Source organism: Myotis lucifugus, unplaced genomic scaffold (genome assembly GCF_000147115.1).
Source record: "Myotis lucifugus unplaced genomic scaffold, Myoluc2.0 scaffold_116, whole genome shotgun sequence".
NCBI lineage: Eukaryota > Metazoa > Chordata > Mammalia > Chiroptera > Vespertilionidae > Myotis > Myotis lucifugus.
Window position 1 is genome coordinate 1936346 of NW_005871164.1, and position 27276 is coordinate 1963621.

At 39.7% G+C, this 27276-nt stretch overlaps 1 protein-coding gene across 1 annotated transcript in view; it reads right to left on the reverse strand.

Moving 5' to 3' along the window:
- The window catches only part of NCKAP5 (NCK associated protein 5), an 859015-nt gene that overhangs the window by 377830 nt on the left and 453909 nt on the right, over positions 1-27276 (reverse strand). Inside the window, exon 6 of the mRNA XM_023757884.1 lies at positions 200-333. Within this exon, the coding sequence (XP_023613652.1) occupies positions 200-333 (134 nt within the window). The remainder of the gene's footprint in view (positions 1-199; positions 334-27276) is intronic.

A 27276-nucleotide genomic window follows, 5' to 3' on the forward strand; every position in this document is an offset into this window, starting at 1 on the left:
AAGCCAAGACTATGTGAGGTACAAATGAAGTTTCAGTAGCAAATGAAGGTCCAAATTCAATAGGATGGCTTGGCAAGAAGACAAGGTTGAAACTTTTGGGGAATTAGCCAATCAGAAGCGAGCACAGGAGAAAACCAAGTGTTCCTGGTGCAGGGAGGCATGCACCCTTTGCAGCAAGAAGCTCAGGCTGTAACTGTACCTGGAGAACTGCTGCTGCAGGCCGCGCATCTGAATCCGGCTGCGCTCAGACTCCAGTGTTACCTCCTGCAACCGCTTCTCACTCTGAAGACGTAAGTGTCTCTCCTCTTCCAATTCATGTATCAGCTTCTCATGCTATAAAAGGCGCAAAGGAAATGACTTTTAAGAAGGTGTTTCTTAAATATTATGACAAAAAATAATTAGTAATAGCTGTCAATTACTAAGTGCTAACTTGGATTCTATATATAATTAATTAATTCCGTCCTCCTTACAACCCCATGAAGTAGGTTCTATCATTAATATCTTATTATAGACAAGGAAACCAAGGATCAGAAACATCTAAGTAATTTGTCATTAAAAAACAGAGGATAACAGGTTTTCAATCCTGGCTGATCTGACTCTAATGCTTAAATAATTTCCACTGAACCAGGTGGCTTCCTGTGCAGATATGAAGATCTATGACCCAATAATCCCATCAAATGCATAATAATTCAAGTGATAATGACTGAGATCATTAATACTTGTCCAGAATTATTTCATCTCTTCACTCTCTGGTCTATGCTTTAAAGGGAACATTACTGTGTTTATAGAATTGACAAGAATTCCAAGTTGATTACACCCTGGAGCTCATGAGAACAGGTTAAAGAATATTTTTATTTTGTCCAATTAGGTTTTCACAGATAAAATGAGGCTAAACTACCCACTGTATTTATAATCCCAGAAAAACAGCTCAGCTCACAAATGGGCATCAAAAATTAAAAGAGGGATTGGATGACTCAGAATAGATTTTCAGCAAAAAATCATTCCTGGAACTGGTAAAAAGCACACAAGATCAGATCCTATTGACATTACCAACTGAACCATGCTAATGTTTTTGTTTTGTTGTTGTTCCTGTTTTTTTGTTTTGTTTTGTTTTGTTTTTAGTATGCCATGCTATTATAGTTACTGTTGGTATTAATTTAAGCACTTTGCATAGAGAATACATATTCTTTGATAAAAACTGCTCAATGCCCTAAATTCTTAAAGGAAAAGAAGAGAAGCAGGGACCTTAGTCTCCAAATATACTGCACACTATGATGACTTTGTACCATGGATGAAACAGGATCCATTGAATGGGACATATTCACAGGGAGTAATAGCAAAGATAGACTTTCTCCAGCTCTGACTTATGGGAAAGGGTTGCCCTGAGGACCATGAAGAACATTAGGTCATAATCTGGAAATGAAGGTGCTCTGAGAATAGACCCCACCTCTGCAGCTTGAACCATGCTTTTCCTTCTGCTTATAAAGCCCTCCAAGTACTGTCTCTATTCAAACCCAGGGTTCCTTCCAGGCTCATCTTTAGTCATCTCCTCTAGAACTTACCACTTCACTGCTCTTTCCCAACACTGGGTTTCAACAGCACCTCTTATCTTTACCAACCTCTTGGCCCTCATTTATTTTTTCTATTATTATGAATTATAATTCTCTAACTAGATGAACACTTGCTTGAGGTTAGGATTATGTCTACTGTGCATTTAAACATTTATTTAGCATAGTGCCCAATGCATATTAGCACTGGAAATATTTGCTTAATGGTTATGGAGCTGGACTTTTGCTAAGTCAGGGTTGCAATTTCTATGTCCTTAACTCTTCTAAGGTCCATTTTTAACTACCACAATCAGTTGGAAAAAGTAAAATAAAAATCTAATCTATATTCTATTGGAAAAAGTAAAATAAAAATCTAATCTATATTCTGTCACTTTTCAGCAGCTTCAAAAAGGAAGAAACACATGGTAATGGAAGAGATAGGTACTAATTAATGTCAAAGCACTGTGGAAATAGTTAAAGTGGCAAATTTTACTTTTACATATATTTAATCATCATAAAAATAAATTAAAATATAAATGCTTTACTCGATTATTACACACAATCAACATTACTCTCTGTATAGACACACTGGACTAATAGGAACACGAATATGTTACCTATATTATAGAATTTGGAAGATTGTGCTTTAATTCCAGTAATAGGCAATAAAAATGGTGTATCTGCAATTATTCAAAAGCATATCCTATGAACAATGTGAAGTTTTGCAGAGAAACAGCACGCTTCCTTCTAAAGTAAAGAATCTTACAGAGATTCACTCCCCACTATATTGAAGAACCCCAAGCTCTATAAGCAGAGGTTTTACATATGGATAATCATTCTCTGAAATTTGTTAATGCCTTTTCAAATGATACCTGTATAACACAGAAAAGGTTCTAGGAAATTCTAAGACTGATGGAGGCAAAAGTTGTTTATTAAAATATATTTTCTTCAAAAGGAGTATGTTTCAGTTAAACCACCAAAGCTTGACAATAAGTCACATCTACTTTCCAAATCTGGAAAAACATTCTTACCTAAATAATAAAACATGGCTAACAGTAGCAAGAGGGTAAATGGATTGGCCAGGATTTATTTATTGGCCAGGATTTATTTATTTATTTATTTTTGTATTAGCTTTTCCTGGGTGTACACTAACTTCTCGTCAAAGCAAGTTTGGCTTTCTCTCACAGGTTTACACTGCATCTTTTATAGCAGGGAGCATGAAGGGGAGGGAGAGATGGAGAATGGTTGGGTATTATTGATATGGTGCCACTAGGTACTGAAGAGCGGTAAAGACATTGCCACAGAAACCTGGGTTGCAATATCTGCAGCAACATCACTCTTTCCATTGACCCGCTGGGCTGGGCTGGCTTTGAGAAGCCATCTGAAGAGAGCTGTAAGAGTAGTTTGCAAAACTGACTGGGCCTCACATTTGTATTTCTCCTTGTTTCATTTAGCAAGATGGCGTCTTCTGTTTCTCCTCCTTGGCTTTTCTTAACCTGACACCTAAATCGCTACCCCAGGAACACAAACACAGGCCTTGGGCTGAGTCTGAGGAGAGACATTAAACAGGAATCCACAGGCAGGTCGGCGAGCCACACCCTCCTCCTCCCCTTCAGTGACATGGACTTCATTTACTTCTACTCAAAAGGAAGGTTTGCATAGTTTCCTCAACAAAAGCTGACTCCAAGTGTGTGAACGTCCCACTCTGTGTTCTTCTCTAGTTTCTGTCTCTAACTCGGACCTAGTTCTATAAGAAAAGTCTTGAATTTGGAGAGCATATTACATTTTGTAAAATGTTCTCATCTTCATTGCTGTATCCAGTCCTCGGAACTACTTGGCAAAGTCAGTTGTTCTCAACAGCATTGAAAGATTTTTAAAACTAGGATTGAGAGAGAGAAGCACTTGCCAGGGTTAGAAATGACAGCTCTGGGACCAGGACCACATTTTCCAGGACCCACGTCCCCATTTGCCCCCCTTCTATGGTCAGTCCTAACACTTATGTTAAAGGTGCACATTTATTCCAATGCAGTTGATATACTGGGAAAATCTGAGCATCACACAAATCTCACATTTGCTTATGCCCAATTTTATTCATGAGGAACATGAGTCAACGCAGAAAACTGCATCCCACTCAACCTAACACAGAAATAAATACACAAATCACCCACATCTCAGAGACCGACAGGCCCCTCAGTCCTCCCAGCACATGGTGAGCCACTGTCATCGGCAGATGGAGGTACAGCTTGCCCTGGTTCCAGCCTTCCTCCTGCCGCTTCACCGTGGCTCAGCCTGCCATGGAGCACTCCACGAGCACACTGCATGCTTTCTCAGGGTCAAGTGCATAGTTAGTGTATCGCTTCTGTGTTTCTTAGTCAATTAACACATGCAAAATTAGCTGCCCTCTTTATTAGATTTTTTTAATGCATCACTGACAAAACTTCATTTCCCCACAAGCCCTGTGCAGGGATCTTTAGGAACGCATCTGTCATGTGATAGCAGAGCTGACTACCTCATTCTGGAAAAAAGAAATCTGAAACAAGGGTAGGATTCCAAAGTTCAAGTCTTTGTCACCCCAGTAGATCTTGTCTGTATCTCATAGCCTTCATATAGACCTTAAACTTCCTCCAATTTCAGTACTGTCCTCTGTTTAAACCTCCAGGGAAGACGACTCCATAATCTCCCTCGGTAATCCATGCTATTTTTTCTAAACTCCTTTCCTGACAATTTTCTAAGACTTGCTTAAATTGTTTCAAGTATCAAAAAGCCATCTTTATATTTCCAGGAGATACAGAAAAATCTACAGTTTTGACATTATTTTCTAATTTAATAGAAAGCTCTGCTTAGGAATGGAGCTATGGACACACCCACATGGACTTATTCATTCGCTCAGACCACACCTGTTTACTGTGCCAGAAGCTGGATCAGAGCAGGAGATCAGCAATGAGCCAAATAGACATGGTTTCTGACTGCAGGAGACCTTCACACAAGCAGAGAGGGCCAGGGCTAAACAGCCACAAAGATAAACATATCAATAAAAACTAATAGAGAATTCAGGTTTGCCGAAAGAAGATGCCAAGAGGAACTGGTTCTGTGTTAAGGGAAGGCTTCTTCAGGGAATTCACATAGAAACCAAGGCCTCTGTGATGACGGGAGTTACCAGGTGAAGAGGAGGGCCCAGCGTTAGGCAGGGGGAGCAGCAGGTGGGAGGTCTTTAGAAGAACAGAGAGACCAGTGTGCCTGGAGCCTGGGGAGCAAGGGGACAGGGGCGGCATATGACAAAGGTGAGAGAGCAAGAGCGAGGCCATGGCGCACCATGAAGGCCATATGAAGGATGTGGCATTGTACGCTGAGGAAAATAGTAACTCAGGACCAAGGTTTAATCAAGTGAGTGATAGGACCTGATAAAGATTTTGCAAAGATCATCTGACTACTGTGTAGAAAAAGAACTGAATGAAGAAGCTAAATAGCAGGATGGGAAACTATTCAACTAGAGAATGGTGAATGGTACCAGCTTCTGGTTTAGAGTCCACTGTTTGATAGTCAAGGGTCTTTGGACAAGCCCCCCAACCTAAAACTTCACTGTTTAAGGTAGTTTCCTCTATAAATCAGGGAGAGTAAAAGTGCCCAAAACAGTTCCATAGTATTGCCATGAGGAATGCCTGGAATAATATAAAGTAAGCATTATAACAACTTGAAAGTCCCGTATTAGAATAAGGTATGGCTAACTGGGATTATATAGCTTATATTGTCTAATATAGTTTAGCTACTAATGATCAGTTCATGTTAAATAAATACTGTAGATAAATATTTCTTTTAAAAAGCTCAAAATAAGTTTTTTAAGTAGAAAAAGCTCAAAATAAGTTTTTTAAGTAGATCAAACTTTAATACTGAGGAGAAACACATTTCAAATTATAAATATATAAATGTATCTTTATTGTTGAAAGTATTACAAATGTCCCCTTTGTTCCCCATTTATCCCCTCCAACCTGCCCCTGCACCTCCCCCCACCAGGCCTCCACTAAACTATTGTCTGTGCCCATAGGTTATGCATGTGTACATATAAATTCTTTAGTTAATCTTTTCCCACCCCCACCCGCTCACCCCTGCCTTCCCTCTGAGATTCAAGTCTGTTCAATGCTTCTATATCTCTGGATCTATTTTGTTCATATGTTTATTTTGTTCATTAGATTCCACATATAAGAGAGGAATTTCTGACTGGCTTATTTTGCTTAGCATAATACTTTCCAGGTCCCTCCATGCTGTCTCAAATGATAAGAGATCATTCTTTTTTACACCTGCATAGTATTCCATTGTGTAAATGTACCCCAGATTTTTTATCCATTCATCTACTGATGGGCACTTGGGCTGTTTCCAGATTTTAGCTATTATAAATAGCACTGCTATGAACATAGGGGTGCATATATTCTTTCTGACTGGTGTTTCAGGTTTCTTAGGATATATTCCTAGAGGTGGGATCACTGGGTCAAATGGGAGTTCCATTTTAAATTTTTTGAGGAAACTCCATACTGTTTTCCACAGTGGCTGCACCAATCTGCATTCCCACCAGCAGTGCAGGAGGGTTCCTTTTTCTCCACATCTTTCCCAGCATTTGTTTGTTGATTTATTGATGGCCATTCTGACAGGTGTGAGGTGACACCTCATTGTCATTTTAATTTGCATCTCTCTGATGACTGTAAGAACTAAGAGACTAATGTAATCACATATATTCTCTAAAATATATAAAACCCTATATTTAGACTTCTAGAAGTGACATTATTTTTAATACCACCATTTAGTATGATTTTAAACAGATGGCTTGGTCTGTGGTGTGCCAAAACTTCAGGGGTTAACATTATGATATTTACACAATTTCAAATATAAAAATACCTCTATCCCAGGTCTCAGTATACTTGGGTATATTTGGTAATTCTGGTCATATCAGTGAATGATAATACTAGCACAGTTAGAGAAGATTCAAAGCATTTGGAAAAATGGGGGAATGTTCTTACTGTGAAAATTTTAGTGCCACCATGTACCATCATGTCAGGTGAAACATCCACTATAACAAAAGAGGTGCCCCACATACTCCAAACACCCCATGAGAGTCCTGCACAGTGAGTGACATCTCGGGGTGTCTGTGCTGACTCAACTCCTGAAGGATACATGATAATACATAGAGAGATGTGTGTCCCTGCTATATCAAAAGATTTCCTGAAACATGCTCACGTTATAATATTCTTAGTGAACAGTATTAGTATTTCATGATCAAAAGAATCATGGGGAAAATATTAACACCCTTGGATAATAAAATAATCTCAAAAGATAGTGAGAAAAGAACAGAGGTCATTATAGAAGGTCATAGAGATTAAATGATATTCCTGGGTATTGATGAAAAAAATATATGAATTCATTAAAGAAATGTGGAATCTGGCAAACAAGCTACATACTATTCAAGGGCATTTCAAGTTAAATAGACCATTAGAAAAGAAAAGTATATTAGATTCAATGATACAAATATAAAGCATGGCATTAAGACTCAATAATCAGCCCTAACCGGTTTGGCTCAGTGGATAGAGCATCAGCCTGTGGACTGAAAGGTCCCAGATTTGATTCTGGTCAAGGGCATGTACCTTGGTTGCTTCTAACTCTCTATCCCTCTCCTTTCCTCTCTGTAAAAAAGTCAATAAAATATATTTTTTCAAAAAGACTCAATATTCAATTCAGAACTTCAAGATCAGCTTAGATTTGCTTATTAATTTGTGTCTAGACAGTCACATGTATCACCATGTGTCTACCCATTAATTTCCAATGTATACTGAAACATGTTAAGGTTAGACACAGGCCCGGAACAACCATTCTCATTCTCTTGCTTCCTACTGAAAATCTAAAATTGAGAAGTGATTTCTTTTCTTCAGAAGTCCATAAACACACACCAGCAACAGAATTAAACTCTTATATTTTCATGAAAAGTATTTTAATGGAAAAACTCTATATTAAACAATTTGTATCAAGTCAATATAAAATGGATCTAAATTAAGCATTAGTTATTGCACCTAATTGCAGCCTCATTTTTGCTTTTTACACAAATGGCAATATATTTTTCCTCTAAGGCACCCTGAATTCAATATTGCCATTACTTAGGAAAGACTCAGTCATCTTAGAAGCAGAGAAAGAGATAAGGAACTTAAGAATTGATTTTTAAAGCCCATACTGTTGGCTGTAACAGAAGAATCAGAATCAGATTCTGAGATGCTAGGATACAAGCTGCCCAATGTACATCCGCAGTGCTGATAACATCGCCCAAGGCAGACAAAGCTGTTATTCTAACAAAAAAAAAGAGAAAAAAATATTGAGCGTGGTTTACAAAAATAAAGTAAGAGGAGGGAGGTAAGTGAGTGGAATAAAGGACAGGGTGGGGGAGGAAGAAAGACATTTCAAGGGTAAAGAAGACAGATGGGCACTTAGGAAGATCTTAAAACCATCCTCAATTCTAGACTGCTATACTGGAACTCTAAAAGAGAAGTGCCACAGGTGAATCACTCCATATGATTTCATTTTCCTAGGCAAAAATGAGGGATATGTTTATTGCTTAGCCAAAGGATACATATATGAACTTTATGGAAGGAGTATTTTCAGGGTGGGTTGTACAGAAAAACATGATAAAATGAAGATTGGGCATGTCAAGATTGAAATGGATTATAAAGGTATGTTGGAACAAATTATAACAAATATAGTATGCTACAAAGAGAGAAAATTAAGTTGTCTTTTGCTTATAGCCAGTGATCTTTATTATTTTCAACTCAGGCTAAAAGTGAAGAAGAAAATAGTAATATTACATTCACAATATAAAGTAATGCAGTTTTGATTTTTTTTCATTATACAGCTGGGGAAAAAATAGGACAGAAAGTTATATATTGATCCACTCCTACATTTTTCATCACTTTAAGTGTCTTGATTTGTACCATCATGATTCCTATGGTGGAGAAAGTGTGAGGCTGGTAATCTGGGTTATTACTGTAGACAGCAATTAGACAGGCATGATCAGAGCAAGGACAATGGGCCAGATATGGAAGATCAGCAGGGAAGAAAGCCCTGGGTGCCTAGAAATGGGCAACTGTAGGGTAGAATCTCCCCCTATCATATCACTGGCCATGTGGTTTAGACCCCCAGACCTTTCAGATCACTGGCCATGCAGTTTTGACTCTCCTCTGACCTTTCCTCCCCTCACAGATGGATAGTCATACTGTAGACCCCCTTAGAGAAGGAACAAGGAGGCCAGAGAATGGCCTCATACAACATCCACGTCAGCCTTTGCATGACCACTCCATTAAGCTTTAAGCCCTCAGGACAATGAGGTTCTGACCCGAATCAAATAATCTTAGGAACAAAGCTTCAGCTGTGTTGACCACAGAGACAGAGTTTTGTTCCAACCAGAGTTAACATCTAGGCCTCAGCTGTGTTTCAGCTCCAGGCTAAGAAACTCCCCTGGGACCTCTCCTAAAATCTCCAACCTTAAAAGCCCTTAGGACAGAGGACCCAACATGGCTCTCTCTCTGGGGCAAGACCATGCCTTTCCTTCCCTCAAGGTGTGTGCCTTTGCTTTCTTTTTCCTAAGCTCTCCGGGCCTTCGTTTGCCTCTGACTTGTTTTCTGAGCCCAAAAAGCCCAGCTGGCTCACTGCTTTCACTTCTTCTGCCTCTGTGCCTTTCTAAATAAACTTTTGTTTGTATTTGAGTCTTGACTCTGAATTCTTTCTTAGCTAGAACTCAAATACTGAGGTTGCTGAACCAAGGTCCAGTTACCAGTAATATTCTCATTCCATTTCTTCACTAACATTATCATTTTGGTTCTCCGATTAGCTTGCTATGCAACTTTGGGAAATACAATTACCCTCTTTGAACATCTTTCTAAAATGCTAAGGTCCACGTCAACTCTCACATTTTATGCATTCATGAAATTAGCCATAATTACAGTGATGAGGTAACATGTTTCCCAAAATAGGGTACCTTTGCATATTGAATATCTGAAACTGAAGGAGTTTGAAAAAAACAGCAGAGGGAAGAAGGTCACTTGGGCCTCCCCCACCCTTCATCCTTTTTCCTTGAAACAGGTCATAAAACCCTCAGGTGAGAGATGCCCTCCCTATACCCAGGAGGAAGGAAGACATTCTCATCACCAAAGACAGAGAATTTGAGGCTGAGAAATCTATACAAACAAACCTTATTAAACTAACTTTTATCTTCCTAGTTACTTCTTTTCCACCTGCTACCCTTGTCTACAAGGTATAAAAGTTTTCTGCTCTAGTCACGTCTTCGGGTCTTCATTCTCTTGTGAAGGCTCCTATGTACATGTAAAAATTCAATAAAATATGTATGCTTTTCTCCAATTAATGTCTTACATCAGTTTAATGCATAGGCCCAGTGACCCAAAGAGGGTAAAGGAGAAATTTTCCTCCCTGCAACATCAAGAAACATATACTTACTAATGATAAGAAAAGTATAATGAGATGAAATACAATGTCTATAAGATAGGGTTAGTCATAGTATGGATTTAATTTGGTAACAACATAGGTGACAGGCATCCCTGCATTGTAATTAAGTGGGTGAAGCTGTAGATTTCAGAGGCTTAGGGCATTTTCCTCGGCTAGTGTAAAGCAGGCACAGCGATGTTAAAATGATAACATTGGGCATTATACAAGTAGGAAGAGAGGTCTGGAAACACAGACCTTAGAGGCATCGATTTTAATTTGGTTCTCAAACAATTGCAGGTTCCCGTAGACCTTGAGGGGAATGACAGATTCTAAATGATGTTGGAGCAAGATAATTCTTCCTTAGGGTGGACTCCAGAAGTGAAAGACTAGGGGAACAGGGACAGCAGTGACTGCTTCTGTTTTATTACTGTCATTCATTAGCAATGGTTCCTTGAGTTGGAAAAGGCCTTTCTACTGGGTGTTCTGGCTCACTGACTTTCTGACTTTGACAAGCTTCTCAGAGAGACGTTTCCTCCCAAATCTGAACATCTGACCATTTGCAGGGGAGAGGGCTGACCAAGGAAAGTAAAACATTGAGTAAGGAACCAAGTGAGTAGTAAGCCTGGTATCCATAGTCTATCAACTGCCTAATTCGGGCACACTCTTTCCCTTATTCCAATCATCTGCTTGAGTTAATCAGTGGTTCTCAACCTTCCTAATGCTGCGACCCTTTAATACAGTTCCTCATGTTGTGGTGACCCCCAATTTCATTGTTACAAATTGAACAGAATTAAAGTATAGTGATTAATCACAAAAACAATATGTAATTATATATGTGTTTTCTGATGGTCTTAGGTGACCCCTGTGAAAGGGTCATTCGACCCCCAAAGGGGTCTCGACCCACAGGTTGAGAACCGCTGAGTTATTTGGTCAAAATGCTCAACTGTCAACTTTACTTAGAAGCAGCTTCAATTACCCACTGTTAGGTCCTTTTATAAGAAGTCAATGACTCTCTCCAGGTCACAGATCTTTCTCTGTTGTCATGTTAATTGATCACAATGAACAGTAACTATCAGAAGTCAATTTTATTAAGTGCCTTCCCACTTGATTGAAGTCTTGAATACTCTTTTCTGTTCTGTGGATACAGTACATTTCATACAAAGAAGAGAGAGGGTTTCTGTTTTCTTAAGGATTTTTCTTCCAGTTCTCTGCCCTGAACCAATCCATATACTTTAGAGTGAACTGCATTCACTTACTACCCATTTCACCCTCACACTCTGTTTCCTTTCTTTCTTGACCCTATGAGGACCAATGGAGAATGAGTGGACTTCTCCAGCAGATTTAGTTTCCCTTTCAAACTCTGAGTCACTATATTTCATCTCCTTTCTCCTTACTATAAAGGATTCTAAAATATTGTATTCTCTCCGAGGCTCTAATCTTGAACTTCAGCTGTATTCTGTATTTTCTATGAAGATTAGCACTTGTTTTGCCTTCTCCACATACATTGGTGCGCCTAATATTCAACTTAGTTTTTGAAAAACTATGATATATCTTTTGCTAAGCATTTCATATGTAATTATTATCCCTTCTCTTCAGAGAGCATGCTTTTCTTTAGGCAGGGACTTGTGCTTGGCAATAAAATCCCATAGAATGCTAGCATATCGCTGAGCACTCCACAATGTTCAGTACTGCTTGGTGAGTGACCTCCCACTATATCCTTTTTCATAATTGACAGCCAGCTCTAAATTTACAAAGATTGTATCAGTTACAACTTTCAGTCTTCAATCACTGAGGATAATGCAATGAGATTTCCCTTGATTTAAAACCCCAGATACATTTCGTCCTGTTTGTCATTGTCTTTTTCTACCATTGCTATTGGTCTCATTCATGCTCTCCCAATAGCCCAGAGGTGGTAATTTTAAACTTCATATTCAAATCTCTTATCTGACTAGTCACTCTAATTCCTTAACTATTAAGACAAAAATGTTCTCTCAGAGGATTTGCAGTGGATTCCTTAAAAAGCATTTATAATTCCATTTTTTAGGATAGCATATTTTACTATTCTTTTGTTCACCCTACCACATTTTACAGAATTGTAGGAGGAAACACCCCTTCAGAAGAAGAATCCTTTTTTCTGTGATTGAATCTTTATAGTCTTGCCCTTCTTCAGTGAATGGGTGTAATTACGTACATGGAAAATTAGAACGTTTGCTATGATAATTATTCACTCCTGTAAAATAGGAGAATAATTATAATGTCAACAACAGGCTGTGCTAGGTACTACTGGAGCTTTCTTTTTTACTCTGCCAGAGCAAAGGCTTCCTGGACCCAAGTAATTAATATTAATTTCTCATAAATACTTCTTATTCATTTGAGAAATACATTAGAATGCCTTTGTCCTACAATTTAATTGTTGAAAAGTCTCTCCAAATACTTTTTTAAATAAGGCCCTGAGAACTTCTGGAATAGTTTTGACATAGCCAGCCTCCACTATATTGCAATACAAGACCATGTTAGAAACCTGGAATTTTAAAACAACGTGTTATTTAGCAGGTTGCCTTACCCTTGTTAACAAATGCTAACCTTTACATTCTATCATTCTATGAAAAGGTCAACTATAATATTTAAAAGATCAATGTGGAGCTAATTTCAAGTTTGGGTTCAATGCTTTAGTATTTCATTTCATACAATTACCAAAGTTAGAAGAAATTGAAATACATATTGAATAATTAGAGTTTATATTATTTTAGGGATATAAGGTTACCCAGAACTATAATTTTCATGGGGAAATCACTAAAGATCTATACGTGAGCTGAGAGAGCACAGTTGATCCGCAGTAGGGAAAATGTATATTCGTAGAAGACAATCTGCCCTTCTTTCAAAATGCACTTCTGTTATAGTAATCATTATGGTACTTAATGTTAGGACCTTAGAATGTAAGACTTAAAGCATGTAACCCTGTGTGGACTGTTATAGTAATTATTATAGTAACTAATGTTAGATATAGGAATACTGTGTGAGACCCAAGAATGTACCCTTGTAACCCAACTAGTACTGGTAAACAACCTATCTGATGGGAACGCCCAAAGCCTGTACACACCCATAGATTAACAGACCCCGGGGGATCCACACATGGCAGCCGCTGATAACACACACACCAACGAAGACCACGCCTACAGAGGGTATATAACCAGAGTCTGAGAGACCCAGCAGCGCACAGATCTCCTGTGGCCAGAGCTTGAGGACCTGTGTGTGCTCACGTCTCGGTTCCCAGCACGGAACTCTGCCCAATTAACTGTCAATCGACGAAAGAGCCAGCAGCCAACGGCACAGTCTACCCCTTTGTGTGTGTCAGCGAGCATCGCTGGGTGGATCCTTCCCAGCGTCTGAGACCCATCAGGAACTGGTAAATAAACCCCCTGTGTGCTTGCATCTAACCTGTTTGTCTGTGTGTAATTTCTCCGGCTAGGCTCAGATCTCGGTGCTGTCTCTGTGAAAGTGTCTTGCCGGGGTCCAGGGGTTCCCAAAGGTGTGGACGGAGTCGGCGAAGAATGTTTTACACAGAGACAGCGTTCAGAACTCTAGCTCTCTTTATCCCCACAGTGTCTGACCAGAAGGTATTGGCACAATCCTCAAGCGGATGGTTCAGACCACCTGTTCATGTCCCACTTAGGAGCAGCACCTATATGGGAACCCCCGCACCTCGACATAGGTGACGGGCCTTAAATATATAAGAAATAGAATCATTTGGGACAACTTCACTCGTGGTTAGTCACATAAATAGGGAGGATTACAACAGATAATCTCAGTTTCTGAGTGGCAAGTCACAAGAGGAAGCAAATAGAAAACATGGTCCTACATAGTACAAATAACAGTCATGAAAAAATAGGCCAATGTAGACTATAATTACCTGTAATCAACAGTCTGTCTGACATATGGCTGGGTATAGAAAAGCGCACAGTAGACATTCCTAGGTCAAGACTACAGCTCTCTTTTGTGTGCAGTTTAAAAATGTGAGCATCAGCCCTGGCCGGGTTGGTTGGGGAGTCCTCTGGTACACCAAAAGGTCTTCGGTTCAATTTCCGGTCAGGGCACATGCCCAGGTTGTGAGTTAGGTCCCCAGTTGGGATGTGTATGAGAGGCAGCTTCTCTCTCTCTCTCTCTCTCTCTCATAAAATAAAATAAAATAAAAATAAATAAATAAAAATGTGAGCCTCAGAAATCGTGTTCTCAGGTGCCCTTTTGTTACCTCTGGGTTTCTCCCCAGTTCCCACTCCTGGCTGAATGGTTCGCTTTCTTGTATTTGAAGGTGGTCTCTCCGGGATGGCTTAGTCAGACCTGAGTGAACACAGGCACGTTGTCCAGCTAGATTTCCCCAGGGACACATTAATATCTTTCCCTTCCTCTAGGTCTCATAATCAAAGGGAAATGGAAATCTTTGCACTTGGAAAGGTACTTTAGATCATGAGGTACAACTGAGGTCCTAAAAGGTGCTCCCTGTCCAGGGTGACCCAGCCCACCCTCCGTCTTTGTGGCTGTGAGACGAAACCTCCTCTTTGAAGTCTCCTTTCCCAGGGAGTTGAGAGAAGAGCAGATTTTCAAGAGCTTGGTGGAATTTTGCTGTTGGACCAGTAGGATTTATATGTAAAACTTTTATGTACATCTATAAGTTACTTTCCTTTGCAATATAAACTCTTATGTTGAAGCACAAAATTAAACCCCTAATGAAGATGGAAAAGCAATTGGCAACATCATAAAACTTTCTAATCATTATTGCTTTAGTGTATTTAAAAGTCCTCCTAGAAAATATGCCTCCTTCTTCAGAAAGTAGCGGTGTTAAAGGCTAAGTGTTTTACCCAGTCTGGAATGTTATGAAATGGCATCCCTTCACTTTTGCAGGTACGTAATATTGATGCATTGCTCCACAGGTGTATGTTTTTAAATAGGCTAGGACTCCCATAATTTTTGACCAATGAATGGGGTTCAACATGTACAAAGAAGATGGCTCAGACTAATGATATTTAACTGCCATTAGTTACTATGGTCAAGTGAAATGTGTGCCATTACATAGGCACACTGAGTCATCACATGCAAATGCCAGAACAGCAGCCCTCACCACTGAGACCAGGAGGAACTGCACATCGTCCAAAAATGACAAAGGGTTCAGTATACTGGACATTACTTACAAGCAGTTACTGAATAAATAAAAGCACAACTACAATAACACAGGGAGTCTGAGGCTTTATTTTATTTTACCTTTTTATGTAAAAAGGTCCACCTATTCAACAGGATTGTGGCATCTGAGCCACGGGAATGGCTGCAGCCTCTATGTACATATAGGCCAAAGAAACATGTATATACACTTAAAGAGCACCTGCATCGTCAAGAAGAAGTGACAAAAGCAAATCTAGAACAAATCAAGTGAATGAAAATAACATAGAAAGGAAAAATAAGAAATATTCCTATAACAAAAACGAGAATGATGTTGATGAATTCTGACTGTTTTAAGCACTTTTTATGTCGTATTCACTGAATCTCCCCAACAACACTAGACAGTTGGCACTATTTCCAAAGCAATCTGTTTAGGATTATAGAGCTACAGCCATTGGACACAAATAGTAGAGCCAGAGTCTGAGCTCAGGCACATGCTTCCAGGGTCAAAGAGCCTGACTGCCTCCCCTTAGCAGTAAGAAGGAGTTTCTCTCCTGGTCTAGTAACCTTTCCCCTCGCCCAGTGAACCAGCTGTCATTAAGCCTCTCCCTTTTCATGACCTATTAGAAACTGTGGGGTCTAAAAAGATGTAATAGATAGTCTTCGGAAAAGAGATGGTCTTTGCCACTAAGAACATTGTAATGATCACATATCGAACAATGAGCTGCAACACATGACTGTCTGGAGCAGGGGTGGCAACTTCTCTGTATGAGACCACATGGTAACTATCTCCAGCATTAAGGGCCATACAGTCTCTGCTCCGCCTACTGAGCTCTGCCCTTCTCCAATGAAAGTCGGCATAGGCAATACATTAAAAAAGGGTGTGGCTACATTGCAATTAAACTATTTACAAAGACATGCGGGGAGGAGGGATGCTCAGCCATAGTTGGGGAACCCCTCATCTGGATTACCAGTTGACAGCTCATGAAACAGAATCAACCTTAATCATTTATTTTTCAGGAGGTGGTATTTCTTTTTTTCCCCAATTCATAAACTCCCCAGAAGCCATGGGGTTGGGGGACTGTCTTATTAGTATTGAGAAACAAATATGATTTGATACCCCTCCCCCCAAACATAATGAGATTATAGCCACTGTCAATGATCAAAAAGTTCAGTTTGCCTTTTCCAGAAAGGATGACCCCAGGCAGCCATTCTGTAAATCATGTGATATTTGTGCTTGTCAGTGTGCTGGGAACAGATCTTTTAATCTACCCCTGTGTGATGACATCTCTGTGCAAAGGCACCGTCTTTGTGTCAGACGTAGAAATACATTTCACCATTCAGGGCTGTGCCATCAGCCAATATCTTTTCTTATTTTCAACCAGGAATAGACAGAATCTGGTCACTGGCTGCCAGTGTTGTTTAGTGTTAGAGATTATTCCAGTTACTGTAACTCAGCAACAATTTACTATAGGCCTACTTCATGTCAAACCAATCTCAACATTAGATGATTCTGAATATTGGTCATAACATATGGATAGATAAATGACTAGTCATACAGACAGACATTTTGTTTTTCTTTAATGCTCCAAGAGCCTCTCAGATTTAGTGGTGACAGGAAATGACACCTTTAAATATTTTCCTATCAGATATTCTCAGGTGCTGAAATAAAATGTTGAGTCTAACCAAACAACTCAGAGTGTAGAGCAGCGATGGTGAATCTATGACACGCGTGTCAGAGGTGACACGCGAACTCATTTTTTTGGTTGATTTTTGTTGTTGTTGTTAAATGGCATTTAAATATATAAAATAAATATCAAAAATATAAGTCTTTTTTATACTATGGTTGCAAATATCAAAAAATTTCTATATGTGACACAGCACCAGAATTAAGTTAGGGTTTTTCAAAATGCTGACACGCCGAGCTCAAAAGGTTCACCATCACTGGTGTAGAGTAACGCCCATCAGTGTGTAGATTATAGGTTGTAACAGAAAAATCCTGTCTCCATCGACCAAAAGTTTTATATTTACTTTGTGCTAAGTGAGTTTTCACTTTCTCCCACAGCCGATGGTTAACACCGTACTCACAGCATCTCCGTTGACTGAGAAGAGGAAGAGGAAACTGGCCCTCTAGAATCTGTAATAGCCCTGGGTCAGGCCTCTTTTCCTAATAATTTAACTCCCCACATTGTGTATTTAGTTCATATTTTAAAGACTTCAAAACTTCAAATGTCCTTTGGTCTGTCATTCATCGATTGCTGTTAAACTAAATGTTTTCCACTCTGTAATCAATACTTTCTTATGAAATTGATGCAGGCATCGACAAACACTCTGCAGCACCCTGCAGCCTTCCTGGGGCTGACAGCATGGAAGCCACTGCCCCCAGGAAAGCAGGAGAGCGCACTGAGTCCAGTGTTTATTACAGTTTTACAAGTTCCTTACAGCCGAACCATCCCACTGTAACAAGACTTGATTAAATTAGACAGCTATCCAATCGTCGGCTTCCTGAGAATTACAATTAACACGCCTCTGTCCTCTATTATTGTTTCGAACCATTGCAACCATATGTTCACGTTCTTTTTTACATCTTCTCTGGTGACAAAGTTATTAAAGAGCAATGGCTGGATGAAATGCAGATACAAAATGTAAACCCTGATGACTTTGTGCTTCATGTGGCTACTGTTCCAGGACAATTTTAAATGGCACTATTATTATTATTATTTTAATGATGCTGTTGTACTTTCAGACCCCAAATGCAAGGCATGTTTTTATGTGGGACTTTGATTTTACTAGTACACCCTCTTAGCAGTGAGTGGCCTGGCTTTCAGAAACACTTGCCTTCCAATTATTTGCTCATCATATGATTCACACCCTTAATACAACTTCCAGGAGGAATCTACGGTGGGTGTGCGCATGAGCAGCCAGCAACACATATAAGACTGCACGGACATGTGCCATGTGTAACCCTCTTCCTCCGATACTGACCCACTCAAACTCCACATTCCCGAGCTTATAACCGAAGTTTCCACTCATAAGAATTTAGCAGTCCGGGTAAAAGCTATAGCAAGTTGAGAAGAATAAAACTGAACATTTCCAAATACAATACACAAAAACCAAGCCCTTCAAATGCACACACCTTAAATAAGTTATGGCATTTCCTCGCCCTTGTGTTAACTGGCAGAAAAGAACTCAAGGAACAATAATTTTAAACCACCTGAAACTTGCATGTGTTTATCTGTGACAAACAGCGACAGAGGCATTTACAATTTTTATTAGCACAGTTGATATTTCCTGCCAACAGAGATGGCTTTGCATTAGGGTGAAGCAATTCAATGAACCAACCCCACGGTTTTTCAAAGGATGCTCTCCATTTCGTGTCCCAAGATAGCACCTCTATGCCTTAGCTCAAAGTTGCCACCAAGTGCAGGGACAAACACTGGTCTGGTTGTAGCTGTACAGCACATGGCTGCTTCTGACTTAAGGAGAGTCCAACAAATCACATTCACCAGCACTGACTAAACACCTGCTACACACAGGTGCTCTTCCAGATGCTGCAAAAGAAACACATTCTGCGTCTGAGTGAGAAGGCCAGTGCCCTACTACGGGCCCTGCACTACAGGTGCCAATCTCTTCTAGACCTCAATATGCAAACTATTTTATTTATCTCTTTATACACTCTAGGGGAAAAATAACCTATTAATGCCACTGTGACTTAGAACAAGGGCGACACCCAGCTTGGGGAAAGTTTTCTTACTTGCAATAACTGTTTTATTATATGAACATATGAAATTGGAGTCACTTCTAAAACCACTGACAATATTTAAGAGACCAATAAATTGGAGGATATGTGACCCACTCCATCTTTTCAATCCTTTAAGGAGATACTTCTCTGGACCCCATAGTGGTGACATGTAATTTACTATAGACATGTAGGACTATAACAAGGGCTAGACATGAGCACCTATGAGAAACATCTGCATTCCCAGTTAGTAAGCTGCCTCTGGTCCCACAGGCACACCCTGACCTTTCACCCCGCAAAGCTTAGTGTATATAATAGCTCAAAAAAAGATAATCTGCAAACATATTTAATGAACCAATTCATTTAATGAAATATCTAATCTATTCAAATGAGTACTTCTAAATCCTATTTAGGCTGGTTCTCAACTTCTGGCATTATTTATTTTGCACTATAAGATGTATCTTCTCTCCTGCAAGTATGGGCACCCCAGGGAGGAACAGTAACTTTTAATGGGTGCAGTTAGAACTTAAAATTTTTTATCTGAAAAACCATAAAGCTTTTAAAAATGAATTTGCAGATGTAATTGAGCTTCTAATAGCTACTACTGATGGTAATTAAAGAAATCTCATTTCCCTAAATTAAACATAATGAAATGTTTTTCAAGATCAAATAAAACTAGAAAATGCCATGAGGGAGATAGAATTTGCCTCTGAAAGTGGCGTTTTGGAGTTTGCAGCAAATGACGGTGGCTTCTAGGGTTATGGGTAATGTGGAAGCCATTTCCACTGTAGCGCATCGACTTTTATTGACTAATAACCAATCTGAAAAGCAGAACATTGCAAGTCTCCCCGTTGCAGTGCTAATGCAAATGTTACAGACATCCTTTAAGCTCCTCCATCAGGCTCTTTAAAAGTTTGCTATTTAATTAAACATCAGATGTCCTCAGTTCAACTTGCGCCTTTCACTCATTAATGCTTAATTTTCACATTACATTGCATTTTCTTAAAGTAAAAATGGCACTAGGGGGCCATAGAGACTGTTTCTCTGTTAACAGGCCAGGATGGGCTTCAGTTGCTCAGGACTGACCACTCTTTCCCTGTTACCTGATAGGCTCTGAGAAAAAGATATCCCAGTTCCCTCTTACTTTAGCAGCTTGTCATCCTGGAAATACAGACATTTTTCCTTACCTTTGATTAAAATATTTTGTGTCTTAATTTAATTCTTTGTCTTACTGGACTTCCACAAATCTAAGAAACAATTAGTTTTCCAACCCTTCATAAAAAATGCTTTATTAATAGACATCTCATCTCTTTTATCTTCACACTTATGTGTGGTATGAAATCTAATCTAATAAAAGAGAAATATGCAAATTGACCATACCTCTGCTACATCCACAAGCCATGCCCACAAGCCACACCCACCAGCCAATCAGGAGCAAATATGCAAATTAACCCAACTAAGATGGCGACGGCCACAGAGCTGGAGTGAGCAGGAGGCTTGGGTTGCCCCCGCCAATGGAGGAAGTCAAGCTTCCTACCTGCCCTACTGGCCCTGAGCTCTGCTCAAGGCTACAAAGTTTCAATTATAGAAGATAAATAAATCCCAGATACCTGCTTCCAGCCCGCAGCCATGGCCAGCCTGAAAACAGCCATGAGTCCCTCACCCAGGCTAGCCAGGCACCCCAGAGAGGACCCCCACCCTGAAGGAGCTGTGGGCACCCAGAAAAAGGCCTTCAGCCCCTCACCCAGGCTGGCCAGGCACGCCAGTGGGGACCCCCACCCTGAAGGGGAGGGGGCCTAAGCCAGCAGGTGGACATCCCCCAAGGGGTCCCAGACCGCAAGATGGCACAGGCTGGGCTGAGGGATCCCCCCGAGTGCACAGATTTTTGTGCACTGGACCTCTAGTATGATATATTTGCATAGCTTATCACTAGTTTTTTATCATTTTGGCACTTTTCTCAGGTATTTTCACATTCTCTTTAAAAATGATTATCCAAATCAGATTTAAAACTATAACAGGCATTAGGTTAATGTCAAGCTCAGGCAAATAACCATTGGTTGATCTTACTAAATCCCATTGCTCTATGCTGCCTCCCCACTCTCCTCCCAAGTGCCACCTCTTCCCCCTCCCATCAACAGCCCCTCTCTACTGAGAGACTCTCATTTGCTTGTTGAAGTGCATATAACATTTGATCAACAAATAATGACTGATTAATGATTTTTTAATCTAACTTTTGGTCTATAACAGCCCCCAATTTTTTCTCCATCATTGGTTCCTTGATTATCTTGTTCATACAAATGATTTCTTTTTCTTAACCCTAATGCATCACACCGCTTGCATTAATTCATTCCTCCATTGACTATTTAATAATTGCTTACTTCGTGCCAGGCACTCAATAGGTGTTGGCAAGTCAATTCAGAATTAAGACAAGGTTCTTGTCTGGAAGATAATTAAAACCTAGTCAGTAATACCTCTGTGAAGCAGCACTGTAATTTTCAAGCATTTTACTTTGCATTTCTGTTGTTTGAAGCTTCAAGAAACTGTCCTGTGTTAACATTCTTTTCAAACTGATAGCTGAGCACTGGGTAATATCCTATTGGTTGATTTGAATGCTCATTCACAGGTCTCATTTGTGAAAATGTAGTGAGCTTTACCGATATGTGCACTTGTCTGTATGCTCATTATACTTCAATAAAAAGTTTTAAAATAGTAGAAACAACACCAAAAGCATGATCCATGTGAGAAAAATGTATATTCTAAATTTCATTAAAATTAAAAACTTATGTTCTGTAAAGACACTGTTAAGAGAATGAAAACACAACTCACAGACTGGGAGGATATCTTTGCAAAATACATATCTGATAAAGAACTGGTATCCAAAATATTCAGAGAAGTCTTAAAACTCAACAATAAGCAAACAATCCAATTAAAAAGATCTGAGCAGACACCTCACCAAAGAAGCTATACAGATGGCAAATAAGCATATGAAAAGATGCTCAGCACCATACATCTTTAGGGAACGGGGATAATTAAAAGTGCAATAAGATAAATCTACACACCTTTTAGAATGGCTAAAATCCAAAACACAAACAACACCAAATGCTGGTGAGGACATGAAACAACTGGAATTATCATTGTCGGTGAGAATGCAAAGTGGTACAGCCAGTTTGGAAGACAGCTTGGCAGTGTCCTACAAAGTTAAACCTAGGCTTCCTATAAAATCCAGCAATCCTCATCATGAGTAGTTATCAAAATGAGTTGAAAACATATGTCCACATAAAACCTGCACATGAATGTTGATTGCATTCTTACTCACAATTGCAAAAACTTGGAAGCAACCATAATGCCCTTCTATAAATGAATGGAATAATAGACTGTAGTACACTCATATAGTGAACTATTATTTGATGATTAAAAGATATGAACTATCAGGACATGAAAAGACATAAAGGAACTTTAAATGCATATTATTAAGTGAAAAGACCAATCTGAAAAGACTACAAAATATATGTATGATTCCAACTATGCAACATTCTGAGGGGAAAAAAATCTTATAAAAGTCAGTAAAACTATCAGTGGTTGCTAGGGGCTAGGCAGGGGCTCATGGGGGAACAGGTGTCATATGGTAGATTTTTAGGGGAGTGGAACTATGCACGCTATGATTCTGTAATGATGGATTTTTGTCAAGACCCGTAGAACTGTATAACACAGAGTGAACTGGCATGTAAACAATGGACTTTAGTCAATAATAATGCAGTGGTATTGGTTCACCAATGGTTATACATGTACCACACATATGTACCAAGTGGTTAATAACAGGGGAAGCTGTGAGGGGTGTGTGTGTGTGGGGGGGAGTAATATAGGAATTGTACTTTTTGCTCAGTTTTTCTGTAAACTACAACTGTTCTTTTAAAGTAAAGACTATCCATATTATTTATTTTTGTTTTGAAATAGAAAATGCTTTATTGATTTGATATCTTCAAAATATCAAACCTGCTTCACTCAAATCGAATCAGATTAATCTAGGGCTCCTAACCTTTAATGCCTCCCTCCCTCACCTTCAGGATGGAGTTCAGACTCCTGGGCACGCACTATAAAACCTTGGTAATCTAGTCTTGTCATTTCACCCCATTTCAGCCACTCTCTTCTGCCCTGCTCTGCTCCAGCTCATCTCCATGCCTTCCCACTGTTGTTCTTCCTCCTGGTCCTGGGATAGCTGCTCTCCCAATACACCCACATCCCTTTGTCTATTGGGCAAACTCCTACTCATTTTCTGAGCCACTTTAAATAGTTCCTCCTCCATGAAGTTTTCTTATGTCTCTTGAGTAAAATGAATACCTCCTTCTGTCTTTTGTATTATAACTGTTTCTGTTTCATTTGCTGAAGTGTGAAAAACTTGAGGGCAAGGACCATGTAATAATTATCTTTCTACCTCTGGTGCCAAGCACTGGTGGGGAGTAGGTGTTCAATAAGATTTTACTGAACAATCAGTCAATAAATGGCATAGAGAAGGTCTTCACATTTTATTATTATTACTAGAGGCCCGATGCACGAAATTTGGGGGCAAGGGCCTTCCCCCCCCACCACCACCGCCGTGGCTGCCTCTGCCTTGGCCCTGCCTGTGTGGCTTTGTTGCTTTGTTAGGAAGGAAGGCTGTCTGGTCTAATTAGCATATTATGTTTTTATTATTATAGATTATTATTATTATTATAGCCCATGCAAGCTAAAAGTATCACATTAAATGTTAATACAGTACAAGTTTCTATGAGGATCTGAAATAACATTGGCTAGGTATCTGACATTCTGATTATGTGTATAACTTACCACTGCAATGACACTTAAAGGTCACAATGAAATCACTTGTCCATTAGACACACTCTCTCAGAGACCAGATGTCTCAAGCAAAACTGATAAAATCTGGGCCACAATCAATTCATGGTTGAATTCTCTGATGAGCACCACGAGGATAGAGACCCTGTGTGCTGTGGATTAGATAGAGATGTACATGCTTTCCATGCCAGCCATGTAGAAGTCAGAGATAGTGTTCTGTTAGGGAAGTTAAGGATTCTCACCTATAGGCAAAAATCAAGTTTAATTTACCAGCCTGAGAGTCAAAGATGAAATGTGATTCCAGTAGAAAAATCACAGGGCATTCTCAACACATAAACAGGTGCATTAGGCTTAGAATCTACATATGACCTACTTTTCTTTCTTCTTAAAAGTGTCTGCTTTAGCAATTCCAATTGCTCTAAAATCTGAACCATTGTTTATCTGTGATGGACTTCCTAGCCTGCAAGTCCCTTCATGCAGGGGCAGGATATTTTCCATGAATCTTTCCTGATTTATTTTCTACACTTTCCCCACACTGATCCTGCCCTGGGAGGCTGACCTAGCTGGACTTCTTTAATGGGTTTTGTTCTCTCTGACTTCCTATCAGGTCTAACCCACAAGGAGTCCTAGCAAGAGATCAGAGGGAGAAAGCTAGGAGGGAGGTGTATTTATTTACCTAACTCAATTGTGTTCCCAGTGCATCAAAATCACACAGAGAACTAATCAACGTGAAGACTGCTGTGCCCCACTCCTAGCATTTCCGATTCAGTAGGGTGAGGGGGGAGGGTCTGAGAATTTGCATTCCTAACAGTTCCCAGGTGCTGCTGATGCTGCTGGTCAGAGCACCACTTTGAGAACCACATTCACAGTTTCCTCCCTGAAAGGTTACTTTTAAACCACTAATGTTTTTCCAACAAAAGTCACGGTTCCTCTCAAAGTGACCCTATCTTGTAGGACTGCGATACTTAGTTTTATGTGTCAATTTGGCTAGGACATCGTAATCAGATATTTAGTCAAAGATTATTCTAGAAGTTGTTGTGAAGGTATTTTTAGATGAGATGAACATTTAAATCAGTAGACTTTCAGTAAAGCAGATTACCCTTTGTAATGTGGGTGGGCCTCATTGAATCAGTTAAAGGTCTTAATAGGAAAAGATCTACCTCCCCAGAAGAAAAAGTCATTTTGCCAGCAGACCACCTTTTGACTTGAACTGTAACTATTCCCTGGGTCTCCAGCATGCCTGTCTGTCTATCCTGCAGGTTTTGGATTTGCTTACCTGCTACAATCACGTGAATTAATTCCTTAAAATAAATCTCTAGAAAAGTAGGTAGGTAGGTAGATAGATAGATAGATAGATAGATAGATAGATTGATTGATAGATAGAGAGATAGATAGACAGACATATACACGTCCTGTTGGCTGCGGTTTTCTGGAGAACCCCGAATGATACAAGGCTTAGTTACCGCCAGGTTCTAGGAGCCATTCCCTACATGGGCATGTTCCCTATATGCCTCTTCAGACAGGCTGATAACACTTTGACTGCTTTGCACTGTCTCTTGTAGTGTCCCTATCTCTACACTATTGTAAATAGCCCCTATGCAATGAATCTTTCTTGAATTATTCTATTTCAAATTCATCACCTATTTCCTGTTGGAATCCCAAATGGTACAAAGCATCTTACAATCAAGGATTGGAAAAGTCAACTTTCCTTCATTCTTTCTAAGCCTGCTGCTCCTGCGACGCTCCCTCCTGAGAATAGTAGCATCACTTCCTTCCTGTCAGGCACCCAGACTTACAAGCTCATCACTGGGTTCTAATTTCTCATCATTGTTGGTTCAATTTCTGGGTTCTCCATAATTCTGAAAGCCCTTTAGCAGAGGGCATGCATCCTTTGTTTCTGGATGTACCCGCAGAGGCTAATAGAACATGTGTCAGGCATTTCCAGGTGGACAAAATTATGTGCTGAAGACATAAATAAATTATAGTTTACATGGAGCCTTATAGATTACAGATGCTCTCATTGTTCCCAGACTCCAATTGCTCTCCCCAACACTTTGCTCCAATAAGCAAAGATTCACCACTAACATGCTGGGTGTTGGTTCTTCTTCCACAATAACACTTGTATCTTCTCCATCCCCACTCCCACAACACTGCTTCATGCTTAAATTATTCGAGATCTAGCTTATTTTATTAGCCTTCTTACCTGTTTCTTTGCTTCCAATCTGCCATTCTTTTAATCAATTTTACATCTTAACTCTCTGATTATGACTTTCTCCATATGTGATGGCATCCTATTATCCAACTAACATAATCCATACCTCTTAGTGTTTACATGTCAGACTTCACAAGCTTGTCCAAAGCTAACTTCTCAATTCAATTCTTAACACTTCTTTTATTTTCACTTTCCACTCCAGATGCTTTTTACCTGTGCTTTGCAACATTCTGAACATCTCCAACTCTGTCATACTATCCCCCTTGCTTGAAACCATTTGTTACTCCTTTTCACATAGTGGACAAAAGGGGCTATATGCTAACCTGACAAGCTCAGGGAAGGCCTGCATGGCGGTCTTGCAAACTCAGAGACCTAAAGTAACCACAAAGGATGGTCTGAAATTAAACTTTAACTAAAAGCAGTTATGGTGGGTAGTTACATCCTAGGCCGGTATCTTCACTGACAAGGTCAACCTTTACCTTAACTGAGCCTATCTGTCTTTTTGCATCTATAATAACATACCCTTGAAATGTCTGGGTAACTTGTAACTTCCCTTTTTCTGGACTCATTGGGGCACATCCTAATGTGCTGGGCGCCAGGACAGATACCACAAATTCCTTCATTGTTTTCATGTGAATTGTTCCTACACCCACCTAAGTATGTGTCTATCATTTTACTTTTTATCCAATCCCATGGGTTTCCCCGCTTTGCTTTCTCTTGCCTCTCTTGTGTATCACCAATGGATTTCATGTAACCCACCTACGTCCCTTCCTTTGATTGCAAATGTATAAAAATAGATGTAACCCGCCATTCTCCAGAGCATTATCTCAATTGGTTGAGGTTCTGCTTCCCAGCAATTGTCAACAGTTTGTCTCAAATAAACTCACAAAAATTCTTTACAGGTTTGAGTGTTTTTATGTTAACAACATGCATTTGTCAGAACCTGGCTCCTGTCTTGTTCCTGCCACTATGCCAATCTACAATGATTTCTCATTGCCTCATATACATTTTAATAGTTATCGCCTATATCTCACATCTGGAATTTACCAATTTCATTGCTATTAAGTGTATGTATATTTCATCTCTCAAATGAGGCTGTAAGCAACCAAAGGTCTACCAAAATGGTGTTCTACGTCCTTGTAGCCACCAAACCTCAAGCATAGTTATTGTCATAGTACAATAACGGCACTCAACACGTCTTTCTTCAATGTGTATACCCGCTGCCTTTGAAAATGTTTGCCTCTAACAAGCCAGGACTTACTGTGCTCCTGCGTTGGGACAATAACACACAGAAAAAAGGGCTCCCAGCTGCATGAGGTATACTGACT